We start from the raw sequence: 16,802 nt of genomic DNA, 5'->3' as shown, positions 1-16,802 counted from the left end.
GCAGTTTCAATAGCACTAATAGAACTATTCATGTTACTAGCTTGAAAAGAAGATTAATGGTTTATATCACTTGAGTTTCTCATCACTAATCAGTCAAGTCTACGATTCACTGATGTACCTTCAAAGCAGCTGGTTATGGGCCTCCATGGCATAGCATTGTGAGTCCATTTTTTCCAGAAGAAGAAATAATTTCAGGAGTGAAAATCACCCCCGCAACTCCCTAAACTTCAGCTCCCAGCATTATAATTGCACTCTTTGCAGGAATTTACTTGCAGTTTGTCTTTTTGTCAACCCTATCTATAGAAATGATATTGGTGATTGGTAACTCCCCAGAAGATATGTTTTTGTTCAGAGGATTTTATTTAAACATCAATAGGTTCTTGACTAAAAATCTGACTCACATTTTTAGTTAGAAATCTATTGTTTTTATTGCATTTAAATTCAATCCTGTGAAAGAATACACCTGAGTGTTGTCATTCATTCTCCTGTAGACAGATATATTTCTTTCTTTTTTTAATACAGCTACAGCAAACATAGATGCAATCTCACAACATATACTTTTGAGTAATAGGAAGCAAGCCCCAGAAGAATACATATAACACACCATTTAAATAAAGTTCAAACACAAACCTGCATACATGCATAATAAAACTATATATTAAGATTAAGTATGGAATTCAGGGTAGTGGTGTCTTGATGGGGAGGGAGGAGGATATGACCAGGGGTGGTAGGCAAGAGTATTGCTGTTTAGTACTGTGTTTCTTAAACTGGGTGATGGGCCTATGGACATTCATGTCTTTATGCTTTATATATACACATATAGACATTTGTATTTGTGTCTGAATGTTTTATAGTTACTATCTGTTGTAAACAATGTCAACATCATGAATTTGGGTGTTAAGAAATAAAAATGATAGGATTTTTCAAAAGACTTTTCAAAGGACTGTTTGCAGCAGGTAGATGCCAAAAGATGATGGTGTAATTTAGGGGTCAGCAAACTACAACACACAGGCCAAATCTGACATACTGCTTGTTTTTGTGTGGTCCATGAGCTCAGAATGGTTTTTACATGTTAAAGTTTATTTTAAATAAAATCCAAAGACAAATAATACTCTCTCATGTGAAAATTATATAAAAAGCATTCATTCACTTATGTATTGTGTATGGCTACTTTATTATTAGTATTTTTTCAGGCGGAGTCTTGCTCTGTCTCCCAGGCTGGAGTGCAGTGGCACCATCTCGGCTCATTGGAAGCTCTACCTCCCGGGTTCAAGCCATTCTCCTGCCTCAGCCTCCTAAGTAGCTGGGGCCACAGGCGCCTGCCACCACTCCCGGCTAATTTTTTGTATTTTTAGTATAGAGATGGGGTTTCACCGTGTTAGTCAGGGTGGTCTCGATCTCTTGACCTTGTGATCCGCCCGCCTTGGCCTCCCAAAGTGCTGGGATTACAGGCGTGAACCATCGTGCCCAGCTGTGCATGGTTGCTTTCATACTAGCATGGCAGAATTTTGTAGTTGCAACAGAGACCATATGACCATCAAAGAGTAAAACGCTTACTATCTGACCCTTTATAGAAGGTTTGCTGACCCCTTATATAATGGAAAAGAAATTGAGATTGGAGAGGTAAAATTAGCTCCAAGTTTTCAGAAGCAGACAAAACTCACTTTGAGTCTTTGCTCAGTTTGTTACTAGATAGAGCTCTCTGACCTTTGCTAGAAATTATTTAAAAGGAAAGTGAATGTGAAAATGTCCAGCAAACTGGTTGGTACACTTTATAAAGAGATTTGGGGTTTTGGCCAGGTGTGGTGGCTCACGCCTGTAATCCCAGCAATTTGAGAGGCTTGAGGCAGGTGGATCATGAGGTCAGGAGATTGAGACCGTCCTGGCCAACATGGTGAAACCCCGTCTCTACTAAAATTACAAAAGTTAGCTGGGTGTGGTGGCACACGCCTGTAATCCCAGCTACTCGGGAGGCTGAGGCAGAAGAATCGCTTGAACCCAGGAGGTGGAGGTTGCAGTGAGCCGAGATCACACTACTGCACTCCAGCCTGACGTGCCATGCAACCATTTGATTTCTTATTTTGTTTGCTCTGGAGGAGTTGGATTGAATGAGGTCCCTTAAAGGGTCAAATAGCTCAGATGTAGATGTTAAAGGTATCCCCCACTGTTCCATCAGATTGGAAGGTGATCCTCAAATGAGGCTTGAATTCAGGAATAAACTTTAGCCACACACACGTACATACACACATATAAATATATGTATATATATTTTGGGGTACCTATTTTCAATATAAGGACTCTTTTAAGCATCAAACATATCCTAAAATAATCAGTCTTCAGAGACCCCTCCCACACAGATGCTTTTATTTTTCCCAAAACAAGCATGAATTGACTTAGAGGCTGGCTCAAACATGTAACAGCACCTTCCAGCATGGTGAATGCACTCAGGAGGGAGTTGTCCCTTACCACAGCTTCCATTACTTGCACCTGGCTCCAACCCCTAGGACATCAGATACTTGGATGGGTAGATGGACGAACCACCATTCTGGATAGTAATTTTCTTGGTTCCCAAGCAGCTTTTTTACTCTCAGTGGATGAAAACCAATATGGGGGAAGAGAAGGGAGGCAGAGGTGTTACTTACCTCTGTATAATAGACATGTAGGATCCTCAACTCCAGCCCAGGTAGACCCTGATTGGGGATTAAATTTGATCTAACATGTGACGTCTCTGGAACAGGAGCTGGTAAATGGCGGACTCCAATTTCATTAGGGGTCAAGGAACTAGAATAAAGTTACCCTTCATGTTATCTGTTTCCTTGAATTTTCTTAGCCCTGGACATTAAATTCTGTTCTTTAAAAGTCACTCATTGAGGCCGGGTGCAGTGGCTCACCCCTGTAATCCCAGCATTTTGGGAGGCTGAGGCGGGCTGATCATGAGGTCAGGAGATTGAGACCATCCTGGCTAACATGGTGAAACCCCGTCTCTACTAAAAATACAAAAAATCAGCCGGGCATGGTGGTGGGCGCCTGTAGTCCCAGGTCCTCGGGAGGCTGGGGCAGGAGAGTGAATCCGGGAGGTGGAGCTTGCAGTGAGCCGAGATCTCACCACTGCATTCCAGCCTGGGCTACAGAGCGAGACTCTGTCTCAAAAAAAAAAAAAAAAAAAAAAAAGGTTTCTCATTGGAATTGAAAATTGCTTCCTATGACGTGTCTGAGAATATGAAGTAATGAAAAGTGGGCTGGGTCAGCCTTGGCCTGAAGTGATGCTTACATGAATTAACCATCTCTGGAGGGATACTCGTGTCAAAGTAGGAGTTTATTCATGCTTGACTCTCCAGTGTGATGTCTGGGATTGCTTGCGCCAGCTCTGAGAAGGGCATGCTTGTCTTTCTTTGTGAAATAATAGAATATGGATGAATCCGTTTCCCCATGAAACCATTTCTGTTGAACTAAAATACAAAGGAAAATCGGTGACCTTGAATTAGGCTTGTTTGCAGTGTTATTAGCTTTCAAAGGCCCTTTCATTTCCATTTAATGATTTTCTTCTGAACAAACTATTGTAAGAATCTAATGCAATTTTTCAAAACCAACATCACAAATGTGGTTATTATTTTGTAGCTAATTTGGTTAGAAAAGTATGAGGCCCTATGTATTAAAACGTCATGCCATCACTTCTCAGAATGGCACTTTTAAAAACTGGATTTTGGTCTTCTGGATAACTATTTCTTGAACTACTGTTATCAAGAATAAGTGGTATTTTTCATGATCTTTCTTGTCTGGAGAGTTCGTGACAGGAATTTTGTGCATGAAGGATGCCTGTGTCGTTGAATGTGTTCTTGCATCCATCTTGCTCTTACTCAGATGTCTGAAGCTATACATGTCAACTTACTCATTCAACATGTATTTATAAAAGTGTCCATTAGAGGCTAGGCATGGTGCTGTTCTCGGGGTCATCAATGGAAAAAATAGACTATAAAATCCCTGCCCTCCTGTAGCCAACATTCTTTTAAAATACTGATGGCAGAATTTTAAAACACTGATGGCAGAATTAGAAAGAATGCCCCCGATACAAGCAAGAATGAAATACAGTTTTTATTTTCTGCATCTAAAAATCACAATAAGTAACTTACCTCGTACTTCTAAGAGTTTGAATTTTTTTAACTTGGTAATAATTTTAGTAGGCAGGGTGCAGTGACTCAAGCCTCTAAGCCCAGTACTTTGGGAGGCGGAGGCGGGCAGATCGCTTGAGCTCAGGAGTTTGAGACCAGCCTGGTCAACATGGTCAAACCCCATCTCTACAAAAAAATTTAAAAAATAGCCAGACATGGTGGCATGTGCCTATGGTCCCAGCTACTCGAGAGGCTGAGATGGGAGGATCACTGAGCCCTGGGAAGGTCGAGGCTGTGATCATGCCACTGCACTTCAGCCTGGGCAACAGAGTGAGACCCCGTCTCATACTACTACTACTACTACTACTACTACTAATAATAATAATAATAATAATAATAATAATTTAGTTGCTCTGATAAAAGGCCATGTTACTTTACTTATGGCTACTATTTGAGTGCCCACTGTGTCTCACACCCTGTGCTGAGTGTTCCCATTTACCCCATTTGGCAGATGAAAACTGCAGCATGTTCTCAACTCAGTAGAGAGACACACTCTTACACATGGAATCTTAAAAAGGTTTTAATTAGTCACTTACGCCAAGTTCAGTGATAGTTCCACAGTGACTGAATCCAAACTGCGCAGAATTGAGAGTAGTGGGCAAGAGTCAACGATGGGTTTCCAGTTCTGGAAACTTGGGAGACTGGGGTGAAACAGGTCCCCTCTTTCCTGCCCACTTACTCCTCCAAACACAAACATGCTGGATGAAATATTACATATGATCCTCATTGAAAGAGAAAAAACTTGGAAAGAGAACAGAAGGAAGAGGAAAAAGATGAAACTGAAGGGGAAGAGGGGAGGTGTTGTTAACCACAAGAGCAAAACAAAAGCCAGAGCTCCGTGTGAGCTGCCATAGTGTGGTGTCTGTAGTTTCTGTATGGCCAGGAAGTGCCCTTGGAAGCAAGTTTCATGAACATAAATGATCAAAGCCAACTAAACTGGTCAATTAATCAAACTTGGCTTCCTTAGAAAAGAATAGGACCTCAGTTTAGCCCTATTAGTCAGCTTGAGGAGTCAATGCAATTGAGGGGTAAGGGGTTGACAGTGGTAATAAATCACTGGGCTTTTTTCTCGGCTGTATCTTTGCCTCATACCTTCGTCAAGCCACCCTAGACCCTCCTCTAGCAGCTCCAAGCCCCTTTTGTTTGTTGTCACTTCTATTTAAGCCTTTGCCTTAGGTACCAATTAGTGAAGTGATTATCTTAAAGTTGCCATTGTCAATGCTTTGGAGAACGCCTTGCATTTTGACCAAGCTGGTGAGGGAATTGGTAAGTTAAAGATGAACTCTGCATGATTAAGGTATCAAAACAGCTTGAAGACTGCCATTTTAATGCACCTTTCACAAGGCTGTGCAACTCTACACTTAAATAAGTGGCCAGTTTTGTTTTTAAGTGATGATCCACGTGGAGAAAATACTTCCAGGATTTCAATTTTGAAACAATTGAAATTCTCCTCCTCTTAGAGTGTTAGCTCCCGTGTGTGTGAAATACAGCTGGTCACCTCTCCCTGTGGTGCTGACTCTCCACTCATGGACCGGGCACCATCTGAGATGTTTGACAGAACATTCTGAGGAAATGGAAATGATGAAATCACATTGAATTCAACAGTAGAATGATAGGCCATTTAATGCAGCCTTAATCTTGTGGCTCAGTTGGTGTGGTGTAATATTAGGCTTGCCTTCTACCTTCCAAATCCCTTGATAGTATAAACTAGAAAATGAAGACTTACCCTGAAAATGACTGTGTGCTACACTACAAGAAAGGTAGAATGCTCCAGGAGCAGTACAGATAGAGGTAGTAACATTTTGCCATCTGGCAAAGCCGCTAGACCAGATGAATTCATTAATGACTTCTCTAAAGTATTTAATCAGACCTTACTGAAACACATGACTGGCATATTTAATTATCCTAAATTAACAGGACTTCTGCCAGATACAACCCTCAATGCTTGAGTCATACTCCTTGCTTAAAGAGAGGAGGAAAAAAGGATGACTAGCTCCAGAAAGCTGGATTTCACATAGACCCCTCTCATTAGTGAAACTTCTCATTAGCAAATTGTTGTGTTACAGTCTTAGGCAGTATTTCTTCTTTTTCAAAGAATGCACTGTAAGACTAGCCATGCTGATCAAATTCTTTTATCAGTAGCAATTATACTGGTGAGAAGCTCTGCGAGTTGATAAATCTGATATAGCCATCAGACAACCCTGCCCACTTCCTGCCTGTGGAAGACTTCTAAACCAACAGATGCCTTCTTGTGTAAGTTAATCAATTTATATTTCTCCAGGATCACTTTTGTTTTAATCTTTGTATTTGTATCAGAACAATGGAGACACAAAATAACAGAAAGCATTATAATGTAAATTTACCCCTGCTCTAGTCTTTCCTATCTGCAATCTACTTTTCAAAGGAACACTTCTAATTTTCAGGACTGTTCTCTCTGGTGGTTACTTCCACATCTCAAAACAGTATGGTTAATGGCTATTTCTTATTTTCTTTAGACATGTTGACTTCCTTTTAACATACATGAGGATGTAGCTTAGGTATACCATTCTTACATCACTTTTCTTCTCCTCCCTGAGGGTTATTTTATTTTTTATTCCCTTAACATTTACCTTTGTAGCTTTAGGTTATATTTTCATACCTTTTTATTTTTGGGATTGTCAACTAGAAACAGTATGTCTTGGCTCCTAACATATGATGAAGGTATTAGTGACTTGAGTATTCCACTGAATGCTCCAGGGTTCTTTCACTCAATGTAATATTTTTGAGATTCATCCATGCTGTGGATGTCACTAGTTCCATTTCTGTTTATGGCTGAGAACAATTCCATTGCATGAATAGATGATAATCTATCCATTCACTTGTTGTATGTGTGACCTATTTCCAATTTCTGGCTCTTTTAAATCTGTGAAGACTTGTATGCAAGTCTTTGCTTAGACATTTCCTTTTGGTTTCCCTTGGATAAATTCTGAAGAGTGGAATTGCTAGATCATAATGGTACGCATATGTTTATAAGCAACTGCCAAAAGACTTTCCAAAGTGATTTATCATTTTACATTTCCTATTAGCAGTATATATGCATTCCAGTTGCTCTGTGTCTTTAGCAACACTTGGTATTATCAGTCTTTTTAATTTTAGTTGTCCTTGACATTGTTCAAGTCTTCCAGCATATTTTAAATTAAGTTGTGTTCTTATTAAATTATAAGCATTTTTATATATTCTGGGTAGAACTTTGGTGATTTTGTTGTTTTTTTCTTTTCATTCTCCTAGTCTGTGTTATGCATTTTCATTTTCCTATTAGTGTCTATCAAAGACCAGAAGTTTTTATTTTTAAAGTCCAATTTCTCCTTTGTGTAATGGTTCATGCTTGTTTGTTCTCTAAGAGACCATTATCTTTCAGAGATCACAAAGATTTTCTTATATTTTTTTCTATCAATTACTTGGTTTAGCTCTTATATTTTTTGAGTTTTTTTGCATATGGTAAAAGGGAAGAGTAAGGTTCACTTCTTTCCATATGGATACCTAGTTGTTCCAGCACTGTCTGTTGAAAAACAATCCTTTCCCCTGATGAGTTATCTTAACACTTTTGCTGGAAATGAGTTGATCATATAAATGTGGGTCTCTCTATGGATTCAATTCTATACCATTGATTTTTATGTCTATCCTTATAGCAATATTCTTAATTCCTTTTAATAAAGACTTTAAGCAGAACTTCTACTTTTGTTAACATTTTTTCTGACATATACATGTATGTATATACATATATATGTGTGTATGTATATACATATATATGTGTGTATGTATATATACATGTTTGTATATATGTCTATATTTTAGATGTTTTCTCCTTAGGGAGGCATCTTCAGATAACTGATCTTGTGCATTCCGAATGGTTTTTACCAGTTTAAATCACAGAGAATAGTCTTATTTTTAAATTCAAGGAGAGTTCACCATAGCTCTCTATGTACATGAGTTGCTCGGACTTAGAATGTCTGTTTCTGGCCGGGCGCGGTGGCTCACACTTGTAATCCCAGCACTTTGGGAGGCTGAGGTCGGTGGATCACCTGAGGTCAGGCATTCGAGACCAGCCTGGCCAACATGGCGAAACCCTGTCTCTACTAAAAATACAGAAAATAGCTGGGCGTGGAAGCACGTGCCTGTAATCCTAACTACTCGGGATGCTGAGGCAGGAGAATCGCTTGAACCTGGGAGGCGGAGGTTGCAGTGAGCTGAGATGACGCCCTTGCACTCCAGCCTGGGCAACAAGAGTGACTCCGTCTCCAAAAAAAAAAAGAATGTCCGTTTCTGGGGGTGAGGGGTAGGTTTCATGTGGGTCTATCACATGGCGGTTAATTAATAACAATACCACCTATATAGTGCTAGGTTTTAAGTGCTACTGTTTTAATCACTGCTTTAGGATTTATTAAGTACTCATAGTACCTACTTTCTTTGAGGTAGGTACTGTTGTTATTCCCATTCTTATGGATGAGAAACTGGGGCACAGAGAGGTTGAGTAATTTGCTGAGGGTGATATATGAGAAACTGTTCTTTGCCAGTAAGGAGAGGAGACAGGTTTCAGTGATGCACTTGTCACTGAACGAACAGCTCTCCAGGAGAAAAAAATTATGCATATGCATTAATAAACTTATACACTTTACTGACATAAATAATATATAATGCACAACTTACAAATAATAAAGTGTCATACTTTTTATTCCACATAGCCAATCAATTCTGATAGAATGCTTTTATTGATTTTTTTTTCCTCTTTTTCTGAACTCCTATATCTGTGGTCAGTCTATGGTTGCAGTTTAAGCATGACTTGACAAAATCACATGAGGAATAAATTCTTGATTACCATCTGGTTCAGCAAAGAAGTTGTTCACATCATTGGCAAATGATTAAAGTTCCAATATGTATATGTTTTACATTTTCCTTATTAATGTAAATAAAGCTATCAGCCAACATTTGTGTTGGAACTACACTTGTTGGTCAATGATGTGAGAGAATATTGAGGACGTTTTCTCAATTTTATATATTCACAATGTAACAGCTACAGAGTGACACGCTTTTATGTTTGTTCTGCCTTATCAACATTTTATCCTATTAAGTCTAGACAATCAACAAAACAATAAATTAAGCCCTGATTTGTAGCACTTAGTGATTTCCATGATGTAAATATACCCACTATGGCTGACTTCAAGCCACCAATGTGACATCATTGAAAATGGAGTTGGGAAGAGGTGTGGAGTAACACACCATCTATGGTATTTCTACCATATGGATAGGATAGCAATAAATAACCTCATGACTATAGACAACAGTGAAATGTAGTAAAATAATTACCAAGTGACGAGCTTTCAGTATGTATTACCTTTGCTTTTAATATAATTTATGTAATTGTAAATCTATATAATACCTAACGGTGGCTGTGATTAACTGGTTTACAAAGTTGCTAAAACTTAATCAGTTTTTGGTGGCCAGTCTAAGCTGGCTCCAATCATGCCACTGTATGGCTGTATTTTTAACCATTCTTTTATACGAAGGTATTGCTGGAATACAGTTTCATACCAGTAAGTATAGCATACAGTTATGGCAAGGTATTAAGTTTATTTTACTAAACCACATTCTCATTAGATGCACCACTCATCAAGCTTGTTAAAGTCCAGTTTTAGGGACCCCCCCTGCTTAACTATGGATTATACAGGTTCTGTGGGGTTCACACGATTCAGGAAAATGGTAATGAATTTTGCTGTTTTGTCCATGTTGCTGTCATTCCTGTTTGTGCTGCCCAAGCCCACCAGGAAGGCAGGGCCCTCTCTGTGGTGTCAAGATCACAGTTGTGGTGGGGTACTCAAGTGCTAAGCGCATCTCTTGGGACCAGGACTGGAACACAGCCATCCCCATCTGAGGTTCCACTACCTCCAGGCCACTGTTCAAATCGGGCCTGCCTTTGCCTTTTCTGCCTTGCAGATGAACATCCACTGAGGCTGGGTCACTCACCCTTCAATCCCCAAAGCAGCAACCTCCCCTTCTGTCCTCAGACAATGCAACCTAATTTTGATATGCCTCTGCCTCTGACATGGAAAAGCTGCTCTCAAGGTTATCTTCAGGGCAGGGAGGGAGAAGGCTTTCATGCTTTCCTGGTGAGACTTTTTTTTTCGAAAACAAAAACAAAAAAAACTAAACATATAAATTATTACTGAGAGAATCACTGAAGCAGCCTGGGCAAAAATGAAATGAGGCTTAAGAATTGCGAACATTTTTTAAATGCTGCACTTGGAACAAGTGCTCATAAAATTTTTTGCCTCAAGGAATCAAGAATGATTAATATTGATGAGTGTTTGTTGTTGTTGTTGTTGTTGTTGTTAAACTTCATAAGCAAGGCTGTTTCCTTCCATGACCCTTTTGATTCTCATCTTTTCTTTTTCACAAGATGTTTGGAAATCTTCCTGATCTCATCTGACATCAGGAAGACATGCTTTTCCCTCCTGGCATGCTGGAGAAACAAATCAATTTCTTCTCCCAGATAGGTTGATGAAGGTCCTTCTCTGCAGTGCTTTCTATTGCTATGGTAACAGAAGATGGGATTTCCCAACAGAACTAGGTTTATATATTAAAAAACGGTTCTTTCAAAACTTGATCCTTTTTTTGTTGCCATATATAAAATACAATAAATGGAATAAACTGAGTACCAAAGGAAAAACAGTCACACCAAAACTTTTTATGTAGGTGTGGAATGAGACTTTCATTGTCTTGAGACTCTCAATGAAAGGGAGTCAACTGTAAAAGTTTTAATATTGTGACAGTGCTGTCGTAGCTAAAATAACTTGAAAAAGTTGCAAGTCTTAGAAAAGCAAAGAATTAAATATATGGACTCTCAATAGGCGGATAGACTTAAAATAGAGATAAGTAGTGTCCGTACTTCCAGTCATAACATGGTAAAGAAGATGACAAGAAGCCCAAGGTAGAATAAGCATTTTGTGTGATGGTGGCACTCTCCGCTTCTGTGACTTCCGCTATAGGAGGACACAATAGTTGGCCATTTCTCATGAGATCTTATCAAAAGCCCAGGGATTCAGGGGACAGGGTTCTTTGCATCACAGCCCCTTAATTATATACAAAGACCTGACCTTTTAATCTGCTGGTTGACTAACAGCGTGGCTGGAGGGTGACTTCTGAGGCTCACAGCACTCAGAAAGGAGCAGAGAGCAATTTTGAGGTAGGTAGAAAAGGATGGACTTGGTTTCATTTGGGGAAAATTCAAACATAATACTCACCTGTCATTTAAAATGCTTCTGAACTAAAATTCCAAAGATGTGTGGAATTTTATTTATTAAATAAATACTTATTAAATAAATCTGTAACTCCACCATTATTGATACCTTCTATTCTCTTGCAAATTTAGTGAGTAAAGTTCGTGAGCTTTTCTCCTTTTTTGAGGCTTAACGTGCTTTTGAAATGACATGACAAATTTAAAATAGAAGTAAATGCCATTTGGCTGTGCCCTGGATGAGACATGGATGCCATTTGGCTGTGCCCTGGATGATACATGTCACTGCTGAAAGGAGTGGAGTTTCTGGGAAGCTGATGGGAAAGGCAACAAATAGTAAAGTGAATAAAGGTGGTTCTCTGTTCTTGCTATTCTTGACATGGACATAGATAAATGGTAACATTATGAGTCACTCTAAGCAATCATGTTGCATCAAGCCAGAGAGGTGATGTCACAGACTCTGGCTCATGAAAGGAGAAAAAGCTCACTTTCTTAATGTACCCAAATGGCAAAGGAGGACTGGAGAAAGGGCTGTAAAGAGATGATTTAACAAACAGTGTGAAGGAACTTCTGGCAAGAAAAAAAAATTGCAATGTGAACTTTTTAGTAAATGTGATAAATTTATGGGCTTCAGTATGAATGAGAAGAACAATAACCAGCATAAAAATACTTTAAATCCAAAATGTGAGGTGTTTTGGGGTAGCACTGCTAATTGAACAACTAAGGCTCGTAAGTTATTTGAAGACTTGTTGAAATCTGTTTATTCCATTCCCCCCAACCCCATCATTCAAAGAACTGAAATAAATCAGGAATTATGGAATTAGAACAACTGCTCGGAGCAGTGATTTATTATTTGCTTCTGGATGCTTCAGAATCTCAAGAATCTAACAAGTATCTCAAGGATTTTAAAATAGAAGCTGTGATCACAGCAAAATAGTTTAATTTCTATCTCTTGAAAGTGTTTCTGGCCTTCCAGGGGAAATATGCTCATTCTTCATTTTCTAGTCCCTGGGTAGAACCTGTTGCCTATTGCAGGGGGAGAGGCAATATGGCAGCCAAGATGGTTGGCACCATTCACTCCCTCTTCAAGTATTTTGTTAATGCTTACTCTGCTGTATGATGTTCCAGGAACTGTTTAGAGTGATGGAAGACAGCCCCTGCCCTCACGGAGCATACAATCTAGTCAATCCTCTTCTTCCTAGCCTTTAGGATTCCAGATGTGATGCTAACCTGAGCAGTCTCCTTGGTTTCCCCACTAAAAATTGGATAGAGTTAGGCCATCTTTTCCCAGGATCAGGCTCATAGGCTTCAAACTTTACTGTAGCCAGGCTCTGTGAGTTACAAACCTCGTTGCCCACACAAAATCTTCTGTCAACTTTAATGTGCCCAAGCTTGTCCTTGAGTCTCAAACATACTAAGCATTTCCCCCTCTGTTCTCACCCCCAGTAGCTCTTGACTCTTCTTTATCCCCTCTACCCATGTCTTCCCTCCCTGTCTCTCCCTGGTCCCTAACTGACCACCTTGCCTCTCCTAACACCCCTCACAGATCTGTCCTTACCCCTGCATTTCATCACTGCTAGGATTACCTTCCTAAATTATGGAACTGTTTATGCTGTGTCCTGCTGAAAATAGTCAGTGGTACCCTAATTTCCTGGCCTGGCTAAGACAGCTTTCAAGAGCTGCCCCTGCCTGCCTGACCCATTTCATTTTCTGCCATTCTCTATAAGACTGAAACTGTGGAGGACATTGTCTTTTCACATGAATCCCCTTTGCACCTTGTCTTTCATATGAACTCGTGTCTTCACTAACGTCCTGGGCAGCTGGTCACTCCATCCTCCATCTTTCTCCATCCTCCATCTTTCTATGTTACTGTGTATGTATATTGACATATTGTGATTACTACTTTACATGTCTCTTTCCTCTGAAAGTGGGCTCCTTCAAAGATAGCATTGTGATTTCTGTTTATATGTCTATGGTACTGTCCCTGACATATCATAGGTCCACAAGGGCCTGTTGAATAAGTGAATGAGTTAAAATATACTGGTTTATCAACAAACAGGGTTTTCAGACTGCTTCCATCCACTCAGCTTAATGAGCAAACATGGCATGCCATAATCTTGCAGTTTTCTGGGACATCTAGATACTTTGAAATAGCAGGTGTGTCTCAACAAAATTGAGATTGGGAGGGTCCTTTCTTATTGATAATCTCTCACCAACTGAATGCTGAAGTGTTCTACAACCTTAAAAAGTTAAAAGCTTATAGCATTCACCTGCTGTGAAAAGCAACCCTTCTATATGGGTTATCTTTTTGTATTACTTGCTTATGAAGATTCCTGAAGATATATTTTCCAGCAAGCACTTTTCAGATGTCCAACATGGATTTAAAGTACATATGTTGTTTTTGGAAGCCATATTATATTCACACAGGCATGTTTATGTTGGTTATAGATATATAATGCTAATTACACAAAAGACAAAATTTGTATTCAGTGTTCGCTCTGTACCAGGCACTCTGCTAAGTTCCCCAAATTGACTATATCATCTATTTTCTGTATTATCTGTATTTTTAGATGAGGAAACTGAGGCAAAAGATGAAGTAATTTGTCCAAAGAACCAGAGATACTAAGGGCAGCCAACATGCAAATCCAGTGTCTGATATCAGAACATATACTCTCATTAACATCATGCTAAACACTGAAAAAAAAAAAGTCTACTTCCATTTACTGTGTTAAGCAGATACTGAAAATTGAAATGGGAAAATTTGTATTTGTTTATTGTATAAGCAGAAGTTTACACAATGAGCTAGTTTGCTATATAGGTAATGTGCTCTTGATTCCCAATGTCTGCTTTTTAGAAAGACACAGCGTCTGTACACAATGAATTTAAAACATTAGGGTGATTTTTTTTTTTTAATCTAGGAAAAATACTTCTCAACGGCTACTGACTCCTTAAAATACCAGTTGGTATTTGACGAAGTTTCATTTTTATCGAACTACAGAGAAAAATTGCTATACAAACCACAATTGTAATTTGTAGTTCTTTGGTGTCACAGTGATCTATGTAAAATGGAAACTTTAACTTAAAATGTGTAATCTATAGCAACAGACACAGAAACAGCACATGACTCTGGGACCCATTCATGCTTTGAAATCCTAATGAGGATAGTATCCAGTGCTTCTGCAAGTAGGTTTAATTTCAAGAAGAGAACCTTCCCCTAGTAACAACATTTAAAAACAAATTAAAGTCAAAAGCTAACTTGAAAACAAGTAATATTTTGAATATCAATAATTAAATTTCACAACATAAAGCAATTATAAAACTATACAGATGATTTTAAATTGAATAATTACAATCACAACAGCACCTAATTTTCAAGGTAACCAATGGGTAAGACCAAATGAGATTGTCAGACTGTGCTAAGCCTCTCTGCTAAAGTGAACATTTCAATTAGTCAAATCAAGTAATTAATTACTTTGGGGACAGTTCAGACTCTTTCTCTTGAGATCACCTTGTTAGATAATTTAAATGACAAACAGATTTGGATAAAAGGTGATCAGTGTTTTCTTCAGTTGGAAGATATGAAAAGAAACCTTTTCTCTTTCAGCCTTGCCTTACACCCAGACAAAACTCTCGTTGCAACTGGCCAAGTCGGGAAGGAGCCATATATATGCATATGGGATTCCTATAATGTCCAGACTGTGTCTATTCTTAAAGATGTCCATACACATGGAGTTGCCTGCCTGGCTTTTGACTCAGATGGACAGGTGTGTATCTTTTTTTACTTGTTTTATTTAATGACTTCTCACAACTCACTTAAAACTATAATACAAATAGCCAGTAGACTCAAAGTCCATCAACCCTTGCTGGTTCTTCTGGCACAGCCTCCTAGAATTTTTCACCTGTTTTTTCCCCTTTAAAGCTATGGCACTAACACCAAACTCTGGACAGGCCTTGGTTTTTGTTCCCCTAGTCCCACCATGTGGTTAAAAAGCATCCATAAAAGAAGTCATGAATTCATGCTGATCAGGTTCACCATAGCCCAGTAATTCTACTTTGTTGTCTGTTGTTAGCTTCCTATTTGGAGTAAGGGCTAGACCAAGCCTTATTCACAGACGTCAAGCCCTGAGCATGTCTGTAGTACCTCTTGGTTTCAAAAGATGACATCACCTCCTAATAATCCACTGGGAAGATTATCCTTGACTCTTTACCCCTTGACGTCACTTTTAGCTGCTTCTCCCTGTCCTCTCCCAATTCAATCTATCATCAGTTCCTGGGTATTCATGTTTCTTTACAATAACTGACATCCTCTCCTTTCCATTCTTCCTGCCACTGTCCTTTAAGTGCTAATAAGTCAGTGTCATGTCTGACTTAGTTGAATCTCTTAGTCTCCTCACAGGCAATTTCTTGCTAATGCATTTCATCAACTGAAAACGGTGTGAAAGCATTGTTTAAAACCAGTAAGAGCTTGGAGTACTCAATGAATAAAGTCCACACTTTGTAGGTGGGCATTCTATTTTAGCCAACTTTTCTAGACTTTTCTCCGTTGTGCCCTTGTAGTCGAATTGGACAAATCTGCAAGACTCCTATCGCAGACCTTGCATGTTTGTACCTCTGGGCCCTTCCTCAGTCTGTCCTGTCCACCTGAAGTGTCCTGCTCACTCTTTTGCCCATTGAAGTGATTCAGTCTCCAAAGGTTTTCACAAAGCCTTGCCAATCCCTCCCGACAACATTTTCTCTTCTTCCTTTGACCTACAGCAACACTGGGCAGAAAAGATAGGTTGATACGTTCTAGAAAAGAAAGTAAAAACAGAGGGATCATTCCTGGCTCCGGCTGCATTCATCTCCTCCCCAAGGCCGGGCCTCTTCTCCCCATCTCCCCAACCGCCTCCGTTTCCTGTGCCACCCTTCCTCTGTCTATCTCACCCTGCATGTTTCTGCCTGTTAATTCCTTCAATCTAATTTTTGACAAGTTTCAGAGTTAATTCTGTAAGTTGGTGCCATGCAAAGATCTGTGAAATTATTCATAGAGGCTTAACTGAAAGTCTGTGGGAAATTCAGTGGATTATAGGAGTTGACCTGGTTTGAGTCACTTTTGAAAAACAATTAGCATTTACTTGCTGTTTTCTGCTATTTTAAGAGAGCATCGATCACTAGTCATTTTTCTTTCTAGAACTAGATTTATTACATAGGTAGACCCCTGGAATATATGTTCTTTATTTTACTCCTTTGTAATCTCATCCAGTTAGTCAGTTTAATGCATGCATTCCCTTTTATGGCTACATAAGGAGACAATAGCTGGATGCTAGTATTTGTTCAGGCTTGCAGTTATATTGACTTCCTGAATAAACTGAAGTGAATCAGAA

At 39.2% G+C, this 16,802-nt stretch overlaps 1 protein-coding gene across 1 annotated transcript in view; it reads left to right on the top strand.

The window, feature by feature from the left end:
• The window catches only part of EML6 (EMAP like 6), a 256,550-nt gene that overhangs the window by 79,394 nt on the left and 160,354 nt on the right, over nt 1-16,802 (top strand). Inside the window, exon 3 of the mRNA XM_055377903.2 lies at nt 15,044-15,203. Within this exon, the coding sequence (XP_055233878.2) occupies nt 15,044-15,203 (160 nt within the window). The remainder of the gene's footprint in view (nt 1-15,043; nt 15,204-16,802) is intronic.

Source organism: Gorilla gorilla, chromosome 12 (assembly GCF_029281585.2).
Source record: "Gorilla gorilla gorilla isolate KB3781 chromosome 12, NHGRI_mGorGor1-v2.1_pri, whole genome shotgun sequence".
NCBI classification, from domain to species: domain Eukaryota; kingdom Metazoa; phylum Chordata; class Mammalia; order Primates; family Hominidae; genus Gorilla; species Gorilla gorilla.
This window is presented reverse-complemented; position numbering and strand designations above follow the sequence as displayed.